The sequence below is a fragment of the Esox lucius genome, chromosome 8 (genome assembly GCF_011004845.1).
Source record: "Esox lucius isolate fEsoLuc1 chromosome 8, fEsoLuc1.pri, whole genome shotgun sequence".
Lineage (NCBI taxonomy): Eukaryota > Metazoa > Chordata > Actinopteri > Esociformes > Esocidae > Esox > Esox lucius.
Genome location: NC_047576.1, coordinates 8,972,862 through 8,987,365, shown reverse-complemented (window position 1 = coordinate 8,987,365; position 14,504 = coordinate 8,972,862). Strand labels below are relative to the sequence as shown.

Below are 14,504 nucleotides of genomic sequence, written 5' to 3'. Positions count from 1 at the left end.
TTCAACACATTTGTAACAAATCATACGTTTTGCAAATTAATGTTCTTACTTGAATATGCTCAAAGAGCTTTAGGTGGATGGAAGCTCATCTCATCCATGAGTAGCACCTACTTGGGCTTATCATGAAGTAATGACCACCAGAATCACTGACAAACCCCCATGCCACCAGCTGTAGATGCACCTGTGCCTGACCCTTGGGGTCAGACCAAACCAAGCCATTTACAATGTGAATAGATCATACAGCATCCAAGCCAGCACAGTGCAGTTGAAGACAGGCCACAAGCTTGTGTTAAGTAGGCAAACATTCTATTGAAGAAACTGAAAAATGTTAATTATATATTTATTTACTATGCATTAAAGAATTATTCATATTGTAGTACATCTATTCATATCCCCTACGTACCATACATACAGTATATATCATATAACATGTATGTGCCTTATATAATTTGAATATTATTTGTTACCACTATTTTATTTACATTTGTCTCTCTGTTTCTGTGTGCTACAGCAAATGCAATGCATTAGGTGCTCAGGCTTGATAGATGATTTAAAGATACTGGAAAGGCTTGGACTGCAATGTGTCAACCGAATGTTATTGGTTGTTAAAATCTTGTTCAATCGTAAAACCTCCCCAAAGGCATAATTTTGGTTATAACAAAGACCCAGTCTAGAGAATGCCCATCTTGCTTATTCTCTACTGCTGCTACTTGTCTCTTGCATGCCTCCTTGCTCTTGCAACATATTTACAGAGTAAAGGTATTTTTGATACTTATAATGCTCAGGTTATATTTGTTATATTGTCGTAAAGCTACTCTCGTTCGTATTAAATTAATTTCTACTTTAATACATTGACTCAGCGGAATAATATGTAGGCCTTGTCAAAATCCAGTTCCACCAATATTTCTAGGATTGAATTATTTGTCTTGTCAAATTACAGTCCAATTCAAGATTAGGGCCTTGAGTCATTGCAGCAACTAACCTAGAACGTGTTTTACATGACATTCTATTTCCATGGTAGAATAATGGAATTCGAATTCTATTGACATATAAATCAAATACTACTGTGACAGACGCTTAGTCTGTTTCAGACAGAAAGAGCCAAGTGCAGTCAAGCGCACGTTTGAAGTGCATTTTGCTTGTTTGTTTTTATTTACTTATCCTCTCATACCACGCCTGGAAAATAATCATGAATTGGTGTTGTGGGAATTTGTGGTGAGTAGAGTTGTAGGACATATTACTGATCAATCAAGGATGTGTATAGATTCGTGTTGAAAAAAATCTAATCTGTATTTGAGGATCTCTGAAAAAATATTCGGCTGCATACACCTCATCTGCGTAGCGTTCTTTTTTCTTTTTTTTTACTTCCCCAAAATGTTTTGCACCAGTCTAACTAACCACTAATGGATTCTGTCAAAAATATCGGTTGGAAGCAATCAGTTTCAACGTTGTTGCTCTGTTAATTGTTCCCAGCCAATCATATCGTGTCTTGCACAAAATTGTCGGTTGGGTTCGCTAGCGAGGTTGTTATACCTATCTAGATAACTTTCATCGGATAGAAAAAAGGTAAGTAAATTACAGATGTTTTATAAGAAATATATCTAATGTTAATTAACTACACGGTGTTATGTACGTTTGTAATAAGTTTTTTTGTTCTAAAAATGTGACAATTGAATGGCAAGTTCTCTGCTTATGCTGGTTGTCAATAGCCGGATAGGATTACTCTGAAAGCCGTATGTGATGCTAATTTAGCTAGCTGGCTAACGTTAGCGCTTTGGTTCCTGCAACGTTGTGGTTTCATTGGTGACTTGAAATTTGTTATTTTGCTAATAATGAACCGACCATGCGTAGTTGTTCATAATAATCATTTTGCCAATGCGTGTCACTGGAATATTATGCTAATTAGCTAACATTCTCATCTTGTCAGAGTACTATTATAAAGTTTAGCTAACGGTAAGAGTACAACTAGCTAGCTAGTTAGCTTGCCTTGCTACACAACTTGCTGTGCTCTTTGACGTGCGTGTTAACTACGGCTAGCAATAGCAGCTACCATTACAGGTAACTAGGGTAATATCCCACCACATAATTGTTTATGTGGAAGTAGCTACAATCCAATTACTCTGGCCACTATCATTTATCAACATCCCACCTGCCCGTGATAACAGTGACTTACAACGTCTCACCTGCCAGTGGTCAGTAGTACCCTTATCATTTTCTAGTAGACCCACCTGCCTTTACCTGTAGATCACGTGGAAAGAAGGCAATGTGGTGAAACTTCACCCTAGCCTATCAGAAGGCAAGGTGATACATAAGTATTGATTTAGGATGCTAATTTTCTCACTTTAATGTTTCTGTATTCTAAGGCTTTTCTGTGACGTTTCAGTGCAAAAACCGCTGCCCCTGTAAAAATGCCACAGACGAATAAAGCGAATAGTTCAGCAGCAGGAGGCCCTGGGATGGTGTCTGGCCCAGACCATGGTGAACCTCCGCCGCCTCAAGCTGAGCCAAGAGAGCTGGCCGCAGGGGATGGTGCAGGAGCTGACGAAGACCAGGAAGACGTTCAGATCAACAAATCACCCAGCGATCCCAAGAAGTACAGGTACTTGAAAGGAACAAAATATCTGATTTCAGATATAGCTGCATAACTGCATATTATCAGAGTGCTGATGATATCCAGTTATGAATTGGAACTGCCTATAAATGTTTAATTTCCCCCCGCCAGGTATATCAAGCTGAACAATGGCCTGAGGGTTCTTCTCATCTCAGACTTCAGCGGAGCAGACGGCAAGGACGCCTGCAGAGAGGATGAGGAAGAGGCAGCATCAGGCGAGGGAGATGAAGAAGAGGGGGATTCAGGGGAGGGCACAGAGGAGGAGGAAGAGGATGGTGAGGAAGAGCACGACAGTGACTTTGAGGAGCTGGATGAGGAGCAAGAAAGGAAACAGAAGTTGGGGAGCTCCGAAAAACAGGTTGGTTTACTACACAAACACTTCCCTCTGGTACAGTTCTACACAAACGCTTCCCTCTTGTAGTACTAGACTAGCTCTCTCTGGTACAGTACTACACACGCTTCCCTCTTGTAGTACTAGACTAGCTCTCCTCTCTGGTACAGTACTACACACGCTTCCCTCTTGTAGTACTAGACTAGCTCTCCTCTCTGGTACAGTACTACACACACTTCCCTCTTGTAGTACTAGACTAGCTCTCCTCTCTGGTACAGTACTACACACGCTTCCCTCTTGTAGTACTAGACTAGCTCTCCTCTCTGGTACAGTACTACACACACTTCCCTCTTGTAGTACTAGACTAGCTCTCCTCTCTGGTACAGTACTACACACACTTCCCTCTTGTAGTACTAGACTAGCTCTCCTCTCTGGTACAGTACTTCACACGCTTCCCTCTTGTAGTACTAGACTAGCTCTCCTCTCTGGTACAGTACTTCACACGCTTCCCTCTTGTTGTACTAGACTTAGTTCTCCTCTCTGGTACAGTACTACACACGCTTCCCTCTTGTTGTACTAGACTAGCTCTCCTCTCTGGTACAGTACTACACACACTTCCTTCTTGTTGTACTAGACTAGCCCTCCTCTCTGGTACAGTACTTGGCTAACACTACTTTCTGGTACATTACTCGGCTAACACATCTGGTACAGGACTTGGCTAATGCTTTGCTCTGGTACGGAGGGAGTGAGGGTGTGTGTGCTTGCATGGTCGTTGCATAATTATGAGCGCGTGTTCTGATGTTTCATTGTCATCCAGTCTGCAGCTGCTCTCTGTATTGGTGTTGGGAGCTTCAGTGACCCGGAGGACCTTCCAGGCCTGGCCCATTTCCTGGAGCACAGTGAGTGCTGTTAGACGAGGACATTTTCAATCTAAAACTTAATTTGAAAACTACCACTAAATGACAGTTTGGTCTGTCTTCCTTCCTTTCGTCCACTCTCTCGTTTTTCCTCCTGTCAGTGGTGTTCATGGGCAGTGAGAAGTACCCTGCTGAGAACGGCTTTGATGCCTTCCTGAAGAAGCACGGCGGCAGTGACAACGCCTCCACCGACTGTGAGCGGACCATCTTCCAATTCGATGTCCAGAGGAAGTACTTCCGCGAGGCACTTGACAGGTGAGGCATTTTGTCTCAAGAGTAGGTCTAATTCTAACTTAATATTCACAATAGCAATAATCCGCCGCTGTGTCAGACTAATCTGTCATTGTGTGACTCTCTGCTGATCCTCAGATGGGCCCAGTTCTTCATATGCCCCCTGATGATTGAAGATGCCATTGACAGAGAGGTGGAGGCAGTGGACAGCGGTGAGTCTGGGAGAAGATCTAGTAGGAGGGAGATTAAAGAAATCACGGGCCAAGTCTCCGTTGTCAAATTGGCCTCCTTCCCCTTTCTCCTTCATATGCTCTAATCTGGTTGACATGAATGGGCGACCCAAGGCAGAAAGAGACAACTATAAGTACCCCCGTCCCCTATATCTAGAGCCTTTTTACATCCTTAGTCACAGCTCTCGGTCTGTCTCTCTTTCTCTCTCACCTCTTCCCTCTCATGGATTGCCCATGCCTCCTATCTCCCTTGGATGTGCAGAATACCAACTGGCTCGGCCATCAGACTCCCACCGCAAGGAGATGTTGTTCGGAAGCCTGGCCAAGCCCAAGCATCCAATGGGGAAGTTTTGCTGGGGTAAGAACATAAACACCTGTGTTGTCTCAGAGTCTGTACTTTGTCACTTTGTAAAAGGACAGTACTAGTCCAGTGGTGATGAAGGACAGTACTAGTCCAGTGGTGATGAAGGACAGTACTAGTCCAGTGGTGTTGAAGGACAGTACTAGTCCAGTGGTGTTGAAGGACAGTACTAGTCCAGTGGTGTTGAAGGACAGTACTAGTCCAGTGGTGTTGAAGGACAGTACTAGTCCAGTGGTGTTGAAGGACAGTACTAGTCCAGTGGTGATGAAGGACAGTACTAATCCAGTGGTGATGAAGGACAGTACTAGTCCAGTGGTGATAGAATGTGCCACCCCATTACCACTGGATTTTAACAGCTTTCTTTGCTTAACAAACATTCAAAGTCTAGTAATCTTTGTACATCAAAAATATTATATTACAATATGTTTATTTTATGGTATTTTGTATTTGAATAATATAAGTTCTGACTTTGCCTGAGGAGTAGTGCATGATCCTAGGATGGCAACACAATGGACCGTTGGTAAGTATTCAAACCCCTTCAGTTTCTGCACATTTTGTTGTGTTATAGACTACATTCAGAACTGAGTTTTTTCCTCAGTTCTGAATGTAATTTGGTACAACATTAAAAAAGTTGTTTTGGCTTAGTCATTGTGCGGTATTGTGTGTAGATTAATGGCATTATTTGTATTTAATAAATTTTTAATTAAGTATATAACACAGCAAAATGTGGAAAGGATGAAGGTCTGAATACTTTCCTAAGGAGCTGTATGTGGAATAGATAATCTATGACAATATGTACAGTGTCAGTCATTCCTAATAACGGTTAAATGAACTTAACTGTTAAAACATTTAAGTTGTAATAATGAATATGTCCTTATCCTGCCCTCCCCAGGAAATGCTCAGACCCTGAAGCACGAGCCCAGAGAGAGGAATATCAACACCTATCAGCGTCTCAGAGATTTCTGGAAAAGATACTACTCCGCCCATTACATGACCCTCACTGTGCAGTCCAAAGGTAGCTACATGACCCTCACTATGCAACCTTAATATAGCTACATGACCCTCACTATGCAACCTTAATATAGCTACATGACCCTCACTATGCAACCTTAATATAGCTACATGACCCTCACTATGCAACCTTAATATAGCTACATGACCCTCACTATGCAACCTTAATATAGCTACATGACCCTCACTATGCAACCTTAATATAGCTACATGACCCTCACTATGCAACCTTAATATAGCTACATGACCCTCACTATGCAACCTTAATATAGCTACATGACCCTCACTGTACAGTTTTAATGGAGCTACATGAACCTCACTGTACAGTTTTAATGGAGCTACATGAACCTCACTGTGCAGTTTTAATGGAGCTACATGAACCTCACTGTGCAGTTTTAATGGAGCTACATGAACCTAACTGTGCAGTTTTAATGGAGCTACATGAACCTAACTGTGCAGTTTTAATGGAGCTACATGAACCTCACTGTGCAGTTTTAATGGAGCTACATGAACCTCACTGTGCAGTTTTAATGGAGCTACATGAACCTCACTGTGCAGTTTTAATGGAGCTACATGAACCTCACTGTGCAGTTTTAATGGAGCTACATTAACCTCACTGTGCAGTTTTAATGGAGCTACATGAATCTCACTGTGCAGTTTTAATGGAGCTACATGAACCTCACTGTGCAGTTTTAATGGAGCTACATGAACCTAACTGCAGTTTTAATGGAGCTACATGAACCTAACTGTGCAGTTTTAATGGAGCTACATGAACCTCACTGTGCAGTTTTAATGGAGCTACATGAACCTAACTGTGCAGTTTTAATGGAGCTACATGAACCTCACTGTGCAGTTTTAATGGAGCTACATGAACCTAACTGTGCAGTTTTAATGGAGCTACATGAACCTCACTGTGCAGTTTTAATGTAGCCAGCCAAACATTACGTATCTCTTTTCACGCAAAGTGAGATTAAGTGAGATTCAAGTGAGATTAATTATATTCTGCTGACTGAAATGAGTGAGAATTGTCATCAGCGTACTAAAATGAATGGTGACTGTAATTACTGGACTGAAATGACGAGGATTGTAGCTGTTCCTAAAATAAACATGGTTCAAATTGCTCTTGTGTCTCTCAGAGACATTGAACACACTGGAGGAATGGATTAGAGAGATCTTCAGCAAGGTGCCCAACAAGTAAGTACACTAAGCGAAACACACACATGGTCACATGTACGCACACAAACATGCACTCACTAGAAACACTGTCAAATAGAAATGAAATGTTTTTGTGTGTTTCTCCAGTGGTCAACCAAGACCTGACTTTTCTGACCTCCAGGAGCCGTTCGACACACCTGCCTTCAACAAGCTCTATAGAAGTATGCCTTACATGAAAATGTGTACTGTATGTGTCATCGATTCCACCTGTGCCCAGCTACTGAGTGTAGCAATTCCTCAATTGTGTGTGTGTGTGTGTGTGTTGCGTTGCGTTGCAGTTATCCCTGTGAGGAAGGTACATGCTCTGACCATCACCTGGGCGTTGCCCCCTCAGGGCAAGCAGTACAGGTGAGCTTTTATTGACTTTTCAAAATGTTTTTCATGAAGTTTCCAAGTTGTTCTCAGAAGGCGTCTCGCTGCTGCAACTCCCAGCGGGCCTTGGTGAAGCAAAGACTGGGCCATGCATCCGTACAAAACGTGTTCCACGCCGCGCCTTATCACAGCGCTCGCTCAACCAGGAAGTCAGACAAATCTATGTGTCACAGGAAACACTCTCCGTCTGTCGGCGTGGTGGTGAAGTACTTTAGGAGGCTACTTCTGGACAGTTGAAAGACCCGTGGTGCTGAGATCAAGGCCTTGTGTGTCCATAGATCCAAATGGCAGACTTTAGTGCTGTACAGTCTAAGTCCTGGTCTGTCTGGGTGTCTCCACGCAGGGTGAAGCCCTTGCACTATATCTCCTGGTTGATTGGCCACGAAGGCACTGGCAGCATCCTGTCCCTGCTGAGGAAGAAGTGCTGGGCCCTGGCTCTGTTTGGAGGCAACAGTGAGACGGGCTTTGACCAGAACACCACCTACTCCATCTTCTCCATCTCCATCACGCTTACTGACGAAGGCTTCCAGAACTTCTATAAGGTCAGCTTGCAGTCACGGACACACTGTTCCATACTGTACACACACACACACACACACACACACACACGCACGCTCGTGCGCGCACGCTGTCACTCATGTGCTAATACTCAAACACAGAGTGCGGTGTGAACAAGGCAGTCATAGCTTTTCTGTACAGGTGGTCCACCTGGTCTTCCAGTATATGAAGATGCTCCAGACTCTGGGTCCACAGCAGAGGATCTATGAAGAAATTCAGAAGATCGAAGCCAATGAGTTCCACTACCAGGAGCAGGTACCGTCACAAACCTGCACTATAATCACATGCTTTCTTCAGACATGACACACGCCATAAGCGCGTTGTAAGTAAGGCCCTCTTGCCATGACCTCTGACTCTTAAGTTTCCATCCTGCCACAGACTGACCCCATAGAGTACGTGGAGAACATCTGCGAGAACATGCAGTTGTTCCCCAAAGAGGACTTCCTGACAGGAGACCAGCTCATGTTTGACTACAACCCAGAGGTACTGTCTCCCTCCCTCCCTAAGCAGAAATTGCATAATCTCTAATCATACCTGAAAACAGAAAAACTACAACAATAAGTGTGCTCTCGATAGTTCGCCTCTACTGCAATTGTCAGGGACCTCACCGCCTGTCTCCCCCCTGTGCGCCTGTCTCCCCCCTGTGCGCCTGTCTCCCCCCTGTGCGCCTGTCTCCCCCCCCGTGCGCCTGTCTCCCCCCCCGTGCGCCTGTCTCCCCCCCCGTGCGCCTGTCTCCCCCCCCCCGTGCGCCTGTCTCCCCCCCCCGTGCGCCTGTCTCCCCCCCCCGTGCGCCTGTCTCCCCCCCCGTGCGCCTGTCTCCCCCCCCGTGCGCCTGTCTCCCCCCCCGTGCGCCTGTCTCCCCCCCCGTGCGCCTGTCTCCCCCCCCGTGCGCCTGTCTCCCCCCCCGTGCGCCTGTCTCCCCCCCCGTGCGCCTGTCTCCCCCCCCGTGCGCCTGTCTCCAGGTGATCTCCTCGGCCCTGGCCATGCTCACCCCAGAGCGGGCCAATCTGCTGCTGCTGTCCCCGGAGCATGAAGGCAACTGTTCCCTTAAGGAGAAGTGGTTTGGCACCAATTACATGGTCGAGGGTAAGAGCCGAGTGTGCAGAGCATTTGTCATTTCAGTACCATCTACTACGCAATTATTATTTACCATGTCCACAATCATTCTTATCAATTTCTCTTAGTATTTAGAACATTCTAGAGCCGTTGACCACTTATCAGGTTATAATTAGATAACGTGTGTAATGTTTATGTGGGTATTGGCCTGACTGAGTGCTCTGGGCCCTGGTCAAAAGCAATGGGAGTAGATTGCAATTTGGGCCCTAACCTGAGTGTCCTGTTCTTCTGTCACTGGAGATATCCCTGAGGAATGGAAACAGCGCTGGGCTGGAGACTTTGACCTCAACCCTGACCTTCACTTGCCTGCTGAGAACAAGTTCATTGGTCAGTAGTACCGTCCCAGTCACACCCACTCTGCAACATTTGTTGTTTGCTCTTTATTTTGTTGCCATATTCATATTGCTATCCCTTGTCTGGTTTCCTTAGCTACGGATTTCACCTTGAAACCATCTGACTGTCCAGACACAGACATCCCAGTCCGGATCGTGAACAGCGAGAGAGGCTGTCTCTGGTTCAAGAAGGATAATAAGTTCAAGATACCTAAAGGTGTAGTGTTTTAATAGGTTAACAATGTTATCCTCGGCCACTGGTTCTTAAAGCTCAACTCCGGACCCACAGATGTTCCGCGTGTTAGACGTATTCCAGAGCTAGCACAGCTTTGTCAACCAGTCAACTAACTGCTTCGTTGAGCTAGTTCAGGGCTACAATATAATTGTGAGATGGGATCCCCAGGAGAGCTTTGAGAACCACTGGGTTAGGCTACTTAGGTAGTGTTAAGCAATTTAGGTGACACGTGATTGTATCCTTATTGATGTATAAGACAAGAATGTTTAAATGATATCCTGTTTTAATGATTCAGTACTTTTCTTATTTTCTTCCAGCGTATGTCCGTTTCAACCTCCTGTCCCCAGAGATTCAGAAATCCCCAGAAAAGTTAGTATTTGATACTATTGGCTCTAGAAGTTAGTCTTTGATATTCTTACGTTGTCTTGTTCCCCGTGACTCCTGGGTGAGGCCTCTGAAGGTCATCTCTGTGCCCCTTTAGCCTGGTTCTGTTTGACATGTTTGTCAACATCCTGGCCCACAACCTGGCCGAGCCGGCATATGAGGCTGACGTGGCCCAGCTGGAGTACAAGCTGATCGCCGGGGAGCACGGCCTTGTCATCAGAGTCAAGGGCTTCAACCACAAGCTGCCTGTGAGTGGTGCACGTTTCCACACGCTAGCGCACGTTTCCACACGCTAACACACACGTTTACACGCGCACTGCATGCTGCCCCTTGCATTGCACTCATTCTGTCCAGTCATGCAACCCTGGTCTATAAAAGCACTCCTTCACTACAATGAATGTGCCCCTGCTTCAGCCAGCCCTGAAGCTCACCTTCTTCCCACCTACTTCCTGTCTCTGTGTTAGTTGCTGTTGAACCTGATAGTTGACCACCTGGCTGACTTCAAAGCGGAGTCGGGTGTCTTCGCCATGTTCTCTGAGCAGCTGAAAAAGACCTACTTCAACATACTCATCAAGCCAGAGAGGCTGGGCAAGTGAGTGGGATAGCAGTCCGTAACCCCTGAGCCCTGTAACGACGCTCGCTGTTTTCTTTGCAAGTTCCAGCAGCCATTGTCTTGGTGGGAGCTGAATAGATGACGGCGATCTGGTTTCTCCCTCTCTTCCTCAGAGATGTGCGTCTGCTGATCCTGGAACACTGTCGCTGGTCGGTCATCCAGAAGTACCAGGCCATCATGAAGGGCCTCACGGTGGATGACCTCATGACCTTTGTCAGCGGCCTTAAAGCCCAGCTTTACGCTGAGGGGCTTGTTCAGGGAAACTTCACCAGCACTGTGAGGCTCTTTGTGAATACAAAATACAGAATAAACTGCAGAGTGGGGGACACAGTCTCTGTATTGCTGTTTCATTCCTATTTAAATCCTGTTTGGCTTAACCATATTTAGAGATCCCAACAGTTGTCAGCCAAGCTAGTTTAACCTTATGTTATGCTAATCATGCTAATATTAATTCTGTAATCACTCATTGCCTGACAGGAATCAATGGAATTTCTGCAGTATTTTATTGAGTAAGTATCCTCAAACTTTTATTTTCCTTAAGTGTTATGCCTACATATCTTTACTCTTTAAAAAAAATATATATCATTGTTTTTTGTAAGCATTAAAAACAACAATTATATACTTTCTTGAAAAACAATGTCTTAATGAATGATTATTGACCAACATAGTCTTTGCCAAAGATAATACTTATTTATTTTTTATCTACTTTAGTTGTATGCACTGATGAGTCACTGTGTATAAGACCAAATGACTAGCATGTACATTAAATAATGTTCTGCACTCTACAGCAAGCTGCAGTTCAAGCGTCTCTCTGCAGAGGTCCCTGTGCTGTTCAGAGTGGTGGAGCTTCCCCAGAAGCATCACCTCTGCAAAGTCATGTCCCTCAACAAAGGAGACGCCAACTCTGAAGTTACTGTCTATTACCAGGTACCCAGCATTCCTGCCGCATTCAGAAAACATTCCACAGCCTCTAATTTAATTAATTGATTTCATTGATGTCAGAATATGATCTCTCTGTTCCTATCCTCCAGTCAGGGCTGAAGAATCTCAGAGAACATACACTGATGGAGTTACTAGTGGTGAGTGTTGAAGCCAAAGCTGCTTGAAGAAATACTATGGGATTGACTGTGTGATGTTCTGAATGGATCAGTCAAGTGCTGTCTTTGCTCCTGTATCTCCAGATGCACATGGAGGAACCTTGCTTTGACTTCCTCAGGACCAAGGAGACTCTAGGGTCGGTTTTATTCTAATAAAAGAAAATTGCTGGGTGTCAGAAATATTATGATAAATTGCCTGAATTGATGCCTTAATGATAAATTAGACAATGTTTAAAGATGTTTATATGTGTGCAACACAGTTTACTTGTTTTTCACTTGGTGCTGCTATAATAGGTTAATTGTTGTATCTAGTAATTCCATATTGTTTACTCTTGCCCCATTTCAAACCCCCGCAGCCAAAAGGGGAGTCTTGGCCGGCCTGTTGAGCATCATTGCCCAATTCCCCATATCCAGCTAAGAGCAGATGGTGTTGGTGTTGACCTTTGACCTTTCACCCATCAGGTATCACGTGTACCCTACCTGCAGAAACACTTCTGGGGTCCTGGGCTTCTCCGTCACAGTGGAAACTCAGGCAACAAAGTTTAAGTAAGTCACCAGCTCACATCTGCCACTGGCTTCCTGTATCTCCGCCTCTGGACGCGTCGTTGAAATGACTCCGTAGAAAGATGTGGAATATTCATCAGTCATGCAGGAAGCTGTCTGTTCGAGTCACTGACCGGTGTCGTTTCGTCAGGGGCAGTTCAGCAGAGAACAATGGTAGCTTCTTGTTCGGGTCGGATAGTTCCGTAGTTGAGTAGTAGAAGTGTGTCACAATGTGATGACGTTGTATCACAGCGCCTGGGGTGATCGCGGGTCAATCCTGGTAGTCCACCCCTACTGCTGTTGTCCAGCTGCCTGCCTCTCCCACTGTTTTCAACTGTCTATGTTAAAGTGGGGAAAATATAGAAAAATCTCCTTTCAAAGCAGAGTATTACAAGGCATCAGTACCATATGCTGCTGAAGAGTCTTTATGCTACTGACAGACCATGAGCCTTTTTCAGGAGATTGATGTCTTTTAATCATGCAAATGAGCTATTCTCACGCTTTGGTGCCCTGCGCTCTGCCTCCCAGCACGGACTACGTGGAGACCAAGATTGAGGAGTTCCTGGTGAACTTTGGGGAAAAGATAACCAACCTGACGGACGAGGCCTTCAAGACCCAGGTGACGGCTCTCATCAAGCTCAAAGAGTGCGAGGACACACACCTGGGGGAGGAGGTGGACCGGAACTGGTTCGAGGTGGTCACCCAGCAGTACGTCTTCAACCGCCTCAACAGAGAGGTAACGGCTGCGTGTGTGTGTGTGTGTGTGTGTGTGTGTGTGTGTGTGTGTGTGTGTGTGTGTGTGTGTGTGTGTGTGTGTGTGTGTGTGTGTGTGTTAGGGGTCATCTCCCTGACATCTGCGGAGCCTGGGTAAGACATGGAGATAATGAGGGAAGTTAATTTGTGTATTGACACCACCTGTCCCTCTGGGCGGCAGGTCGAGGCTCTGAAACACATCACCAAAGCAGAGCTGGTGTCTTGGTTCATGGAGCACAGAGACGCCGGCAGCAGGAAACTCAGCGTGCACGTGAGTCTGCCACCTGTGTGTGCGTGCGCGTGTGTACTTGTAAGGTGGAGGGAGCACAGACAATTCCCCATTGAATGGATGGAGACCTTGTTCCCTTTGCTTTTTACTATAAAATAATTGGTTTAATCCCGCTTGCAATGCCTCCAGAGTATACTGTAAATCTCGCTCACACACACACACACGTACACATCCTCGCTCTCACTGTAACACTCATCTCACACACAAACACCCATACAGGTGGTAGGCTTTGGAGAGAAGGAGAACACGCCGGCGGCCCAGAGCAGCTGTGACCCGAACAGCACCCCTGCAGAGGGCGAAGAGGGCCAAGGCCACGCCCCGATGACCTCCTCCTATGGAGAAGTGTCCAAGCTGACCTTCCTGCCTACCTCGCCCTTGCTGGCTGACGCCACGCTCATCGATGACATCCGCAAGTTCACTTCCTCCCTCACTCTCTTCCCCTACCACAAAGTACTCAAATAAATTGGTTCCACAAAGCAGAAGTAGACTGGGGAGGGGGGTCAGTAGCTCAGGACTACTGATCGGGCCAGGCCACAGAATGCATTGGCAACTTCAGAAAGGAAGCTTGTCTCTGTCCCTCTTCCTCTCCCACCCGTCTCTTTCTCCTCATCCAATGATTTCAGAGATTTCAGGGGGCAGGCACTGTTAAAGAACCATGGTTGGTCGAGAGCTCATAAATTTTCCTTTTGTTCTCATCAGTCATTGGATGATTAGAAAAGGCGAATACTGTTTTAGGTTGAGTGGTAGCTGTAAATGACTCAGGGTTAGGCCTCCCAGAGGGCAGGCAGTGAGTGGAACCACCACAGGGATTCAATCATGTCATATCTTTCATACATCATCTGTGGACTTCACATCACACACGCATCAACTCATGTCTTAACAGCTTAACAATGTTCAGACTAAGATTCAGTCTGTGGACAAATGAAGTCCATGTGTTTGTCATTACGGTCTGACGAGGAGTCTGATATTTTTTACATTTATTTGGCGTTTTGACGAATCACATCAGATTGGTCAACAGGCCGTTTATTGAGGGGGAATGAGTTTGCAGCCTATGTCACACCATTTCAGATTAGTTTCCAATGTATTCTTTGAACTTGAGTCTGTTGGCCAAAAAGGGAAAGCTAACTGTTTGTGTATGATGTAGATTTAACATTTGAGCCCTACCTTGAAGACCACTGGACAACTGGCATGTTTTAATGGATATCCCGTTATCATCTGTAATGTAAATATTTATTAAAAGTCAATGTACTATATTTTGTTTTGTCTTCTCTTCCATATGACAGCATGAATTATTGATAACCAATG

The 14,504-nt window shown here is 45.2% G+C and overlaps 1 protein-coding gene across 3 annotated transcripts; it reads left to right on the top strand.

Moving 5' to 3' along the window:
• Nucleotides 1-1,153: 1,153 nt before the first annotated feature.
• nrd1b (nardilysin b (N-arginine dibasic convertase)) lies at nucleotides 1,154-14,450 on the top strand. Of its 3 annotated transcripts, none has more exons than XM_013135083.3 (29): nucleotides 1,154-1,215; nucleotides 2,384-2,599; nucleotides 2,723-2,969; nucleotides 3,760-3,841; nucleotides 3,961-4,114; nucleotides 4,229-4,302; nucleotides 4,583-4,678; nucleotides 5,574-5,696; nucleotides 6,829-6,886; nucleotides 6,995-7,068; nucleotides 7,186-7,255; nucleotides 7,623-7,821; nucleotides 7,979-8,092; nucleotides 8,216-8,320; nucleotides 8,800-8,923; nucleotides 9,194-9,280; nucleotides 9,383-9,502; nucleotides 9,838-9,889; nucleotides 10,002-10,152; nucleotides 10,369-10,496; nucleotides 10,631-10,793; nucleotides 10,995-11,026; nucleotides 11,306-11,444; nucleotides 11,549-11,596; nucleotides 11,699-11,751; nucleotides 12,077-12,160; nucleotides 12,686-12,893; nucleotides 13,092-13,181; nucleotides 13,419-14,450. In XM_013135083.3, the coding sequence occupies exons 1-29, from the start codon at nucleotides 1,190-1,192 to the stop codon at nucleotides 13,659-13,661; spliced, it is 3,360 nt and encodes a 1,119-aa protein (XP_012990537.2). In that variant the 5' UTR covers nucleotides 1,154-1,189; the 3' UTR covers nucleotides 13,662-14,450. The 3 variants fall into 3 exon arrangements, with proteins under 3 accessions (XP_012990537.2, XP_012990538.2, XP_012990539.2); XM_013135084.3 differs by lacking the exon at nucleotides 1,154-1,215 and adding an exon at nucleotides 1,458-1,566 and having other exon boundaries at nucleotides 13,419-13,661; XM_013135085.3 differs by lacking the exon at nucleotides 1,154-1,215 and adding an exon at nucleotides 1,464-1,566 and having other exon boundaries at nucleotides 2,364-2,599; nucleotides 13,419-13,661.
• The last annotated feature ends 54 nt before the right edge of the window (nucleotides 14,451-14,504 follow it).

What these genes read in the sequence shown, in the direction of transcription:
- nrd1b (XM_013135083.3), top strand. Translation starts at nt 1,190, where the DNA reads ATGAATTGGTGTTGTGGGAATTTGTG. An exon ending in GCTTCAACCACAAGCTGCCT is followed by an intron (nt 10,153 to 10,368) that starts GTGAGTGGTGCA and finishes TCTCTGTGTTAG; the next exon opens with TTGCTGTTGAACCTGATAGT. An exon ending in GCAGGAAACTCAGCGTGCAC is followed by an intron (nt 13,182 to 13,418) that starts GTGAGTCTGCCA and finishes ACACCCATACAG; the next exon opens with GTGGTAGGCTTTGGAGAGAA.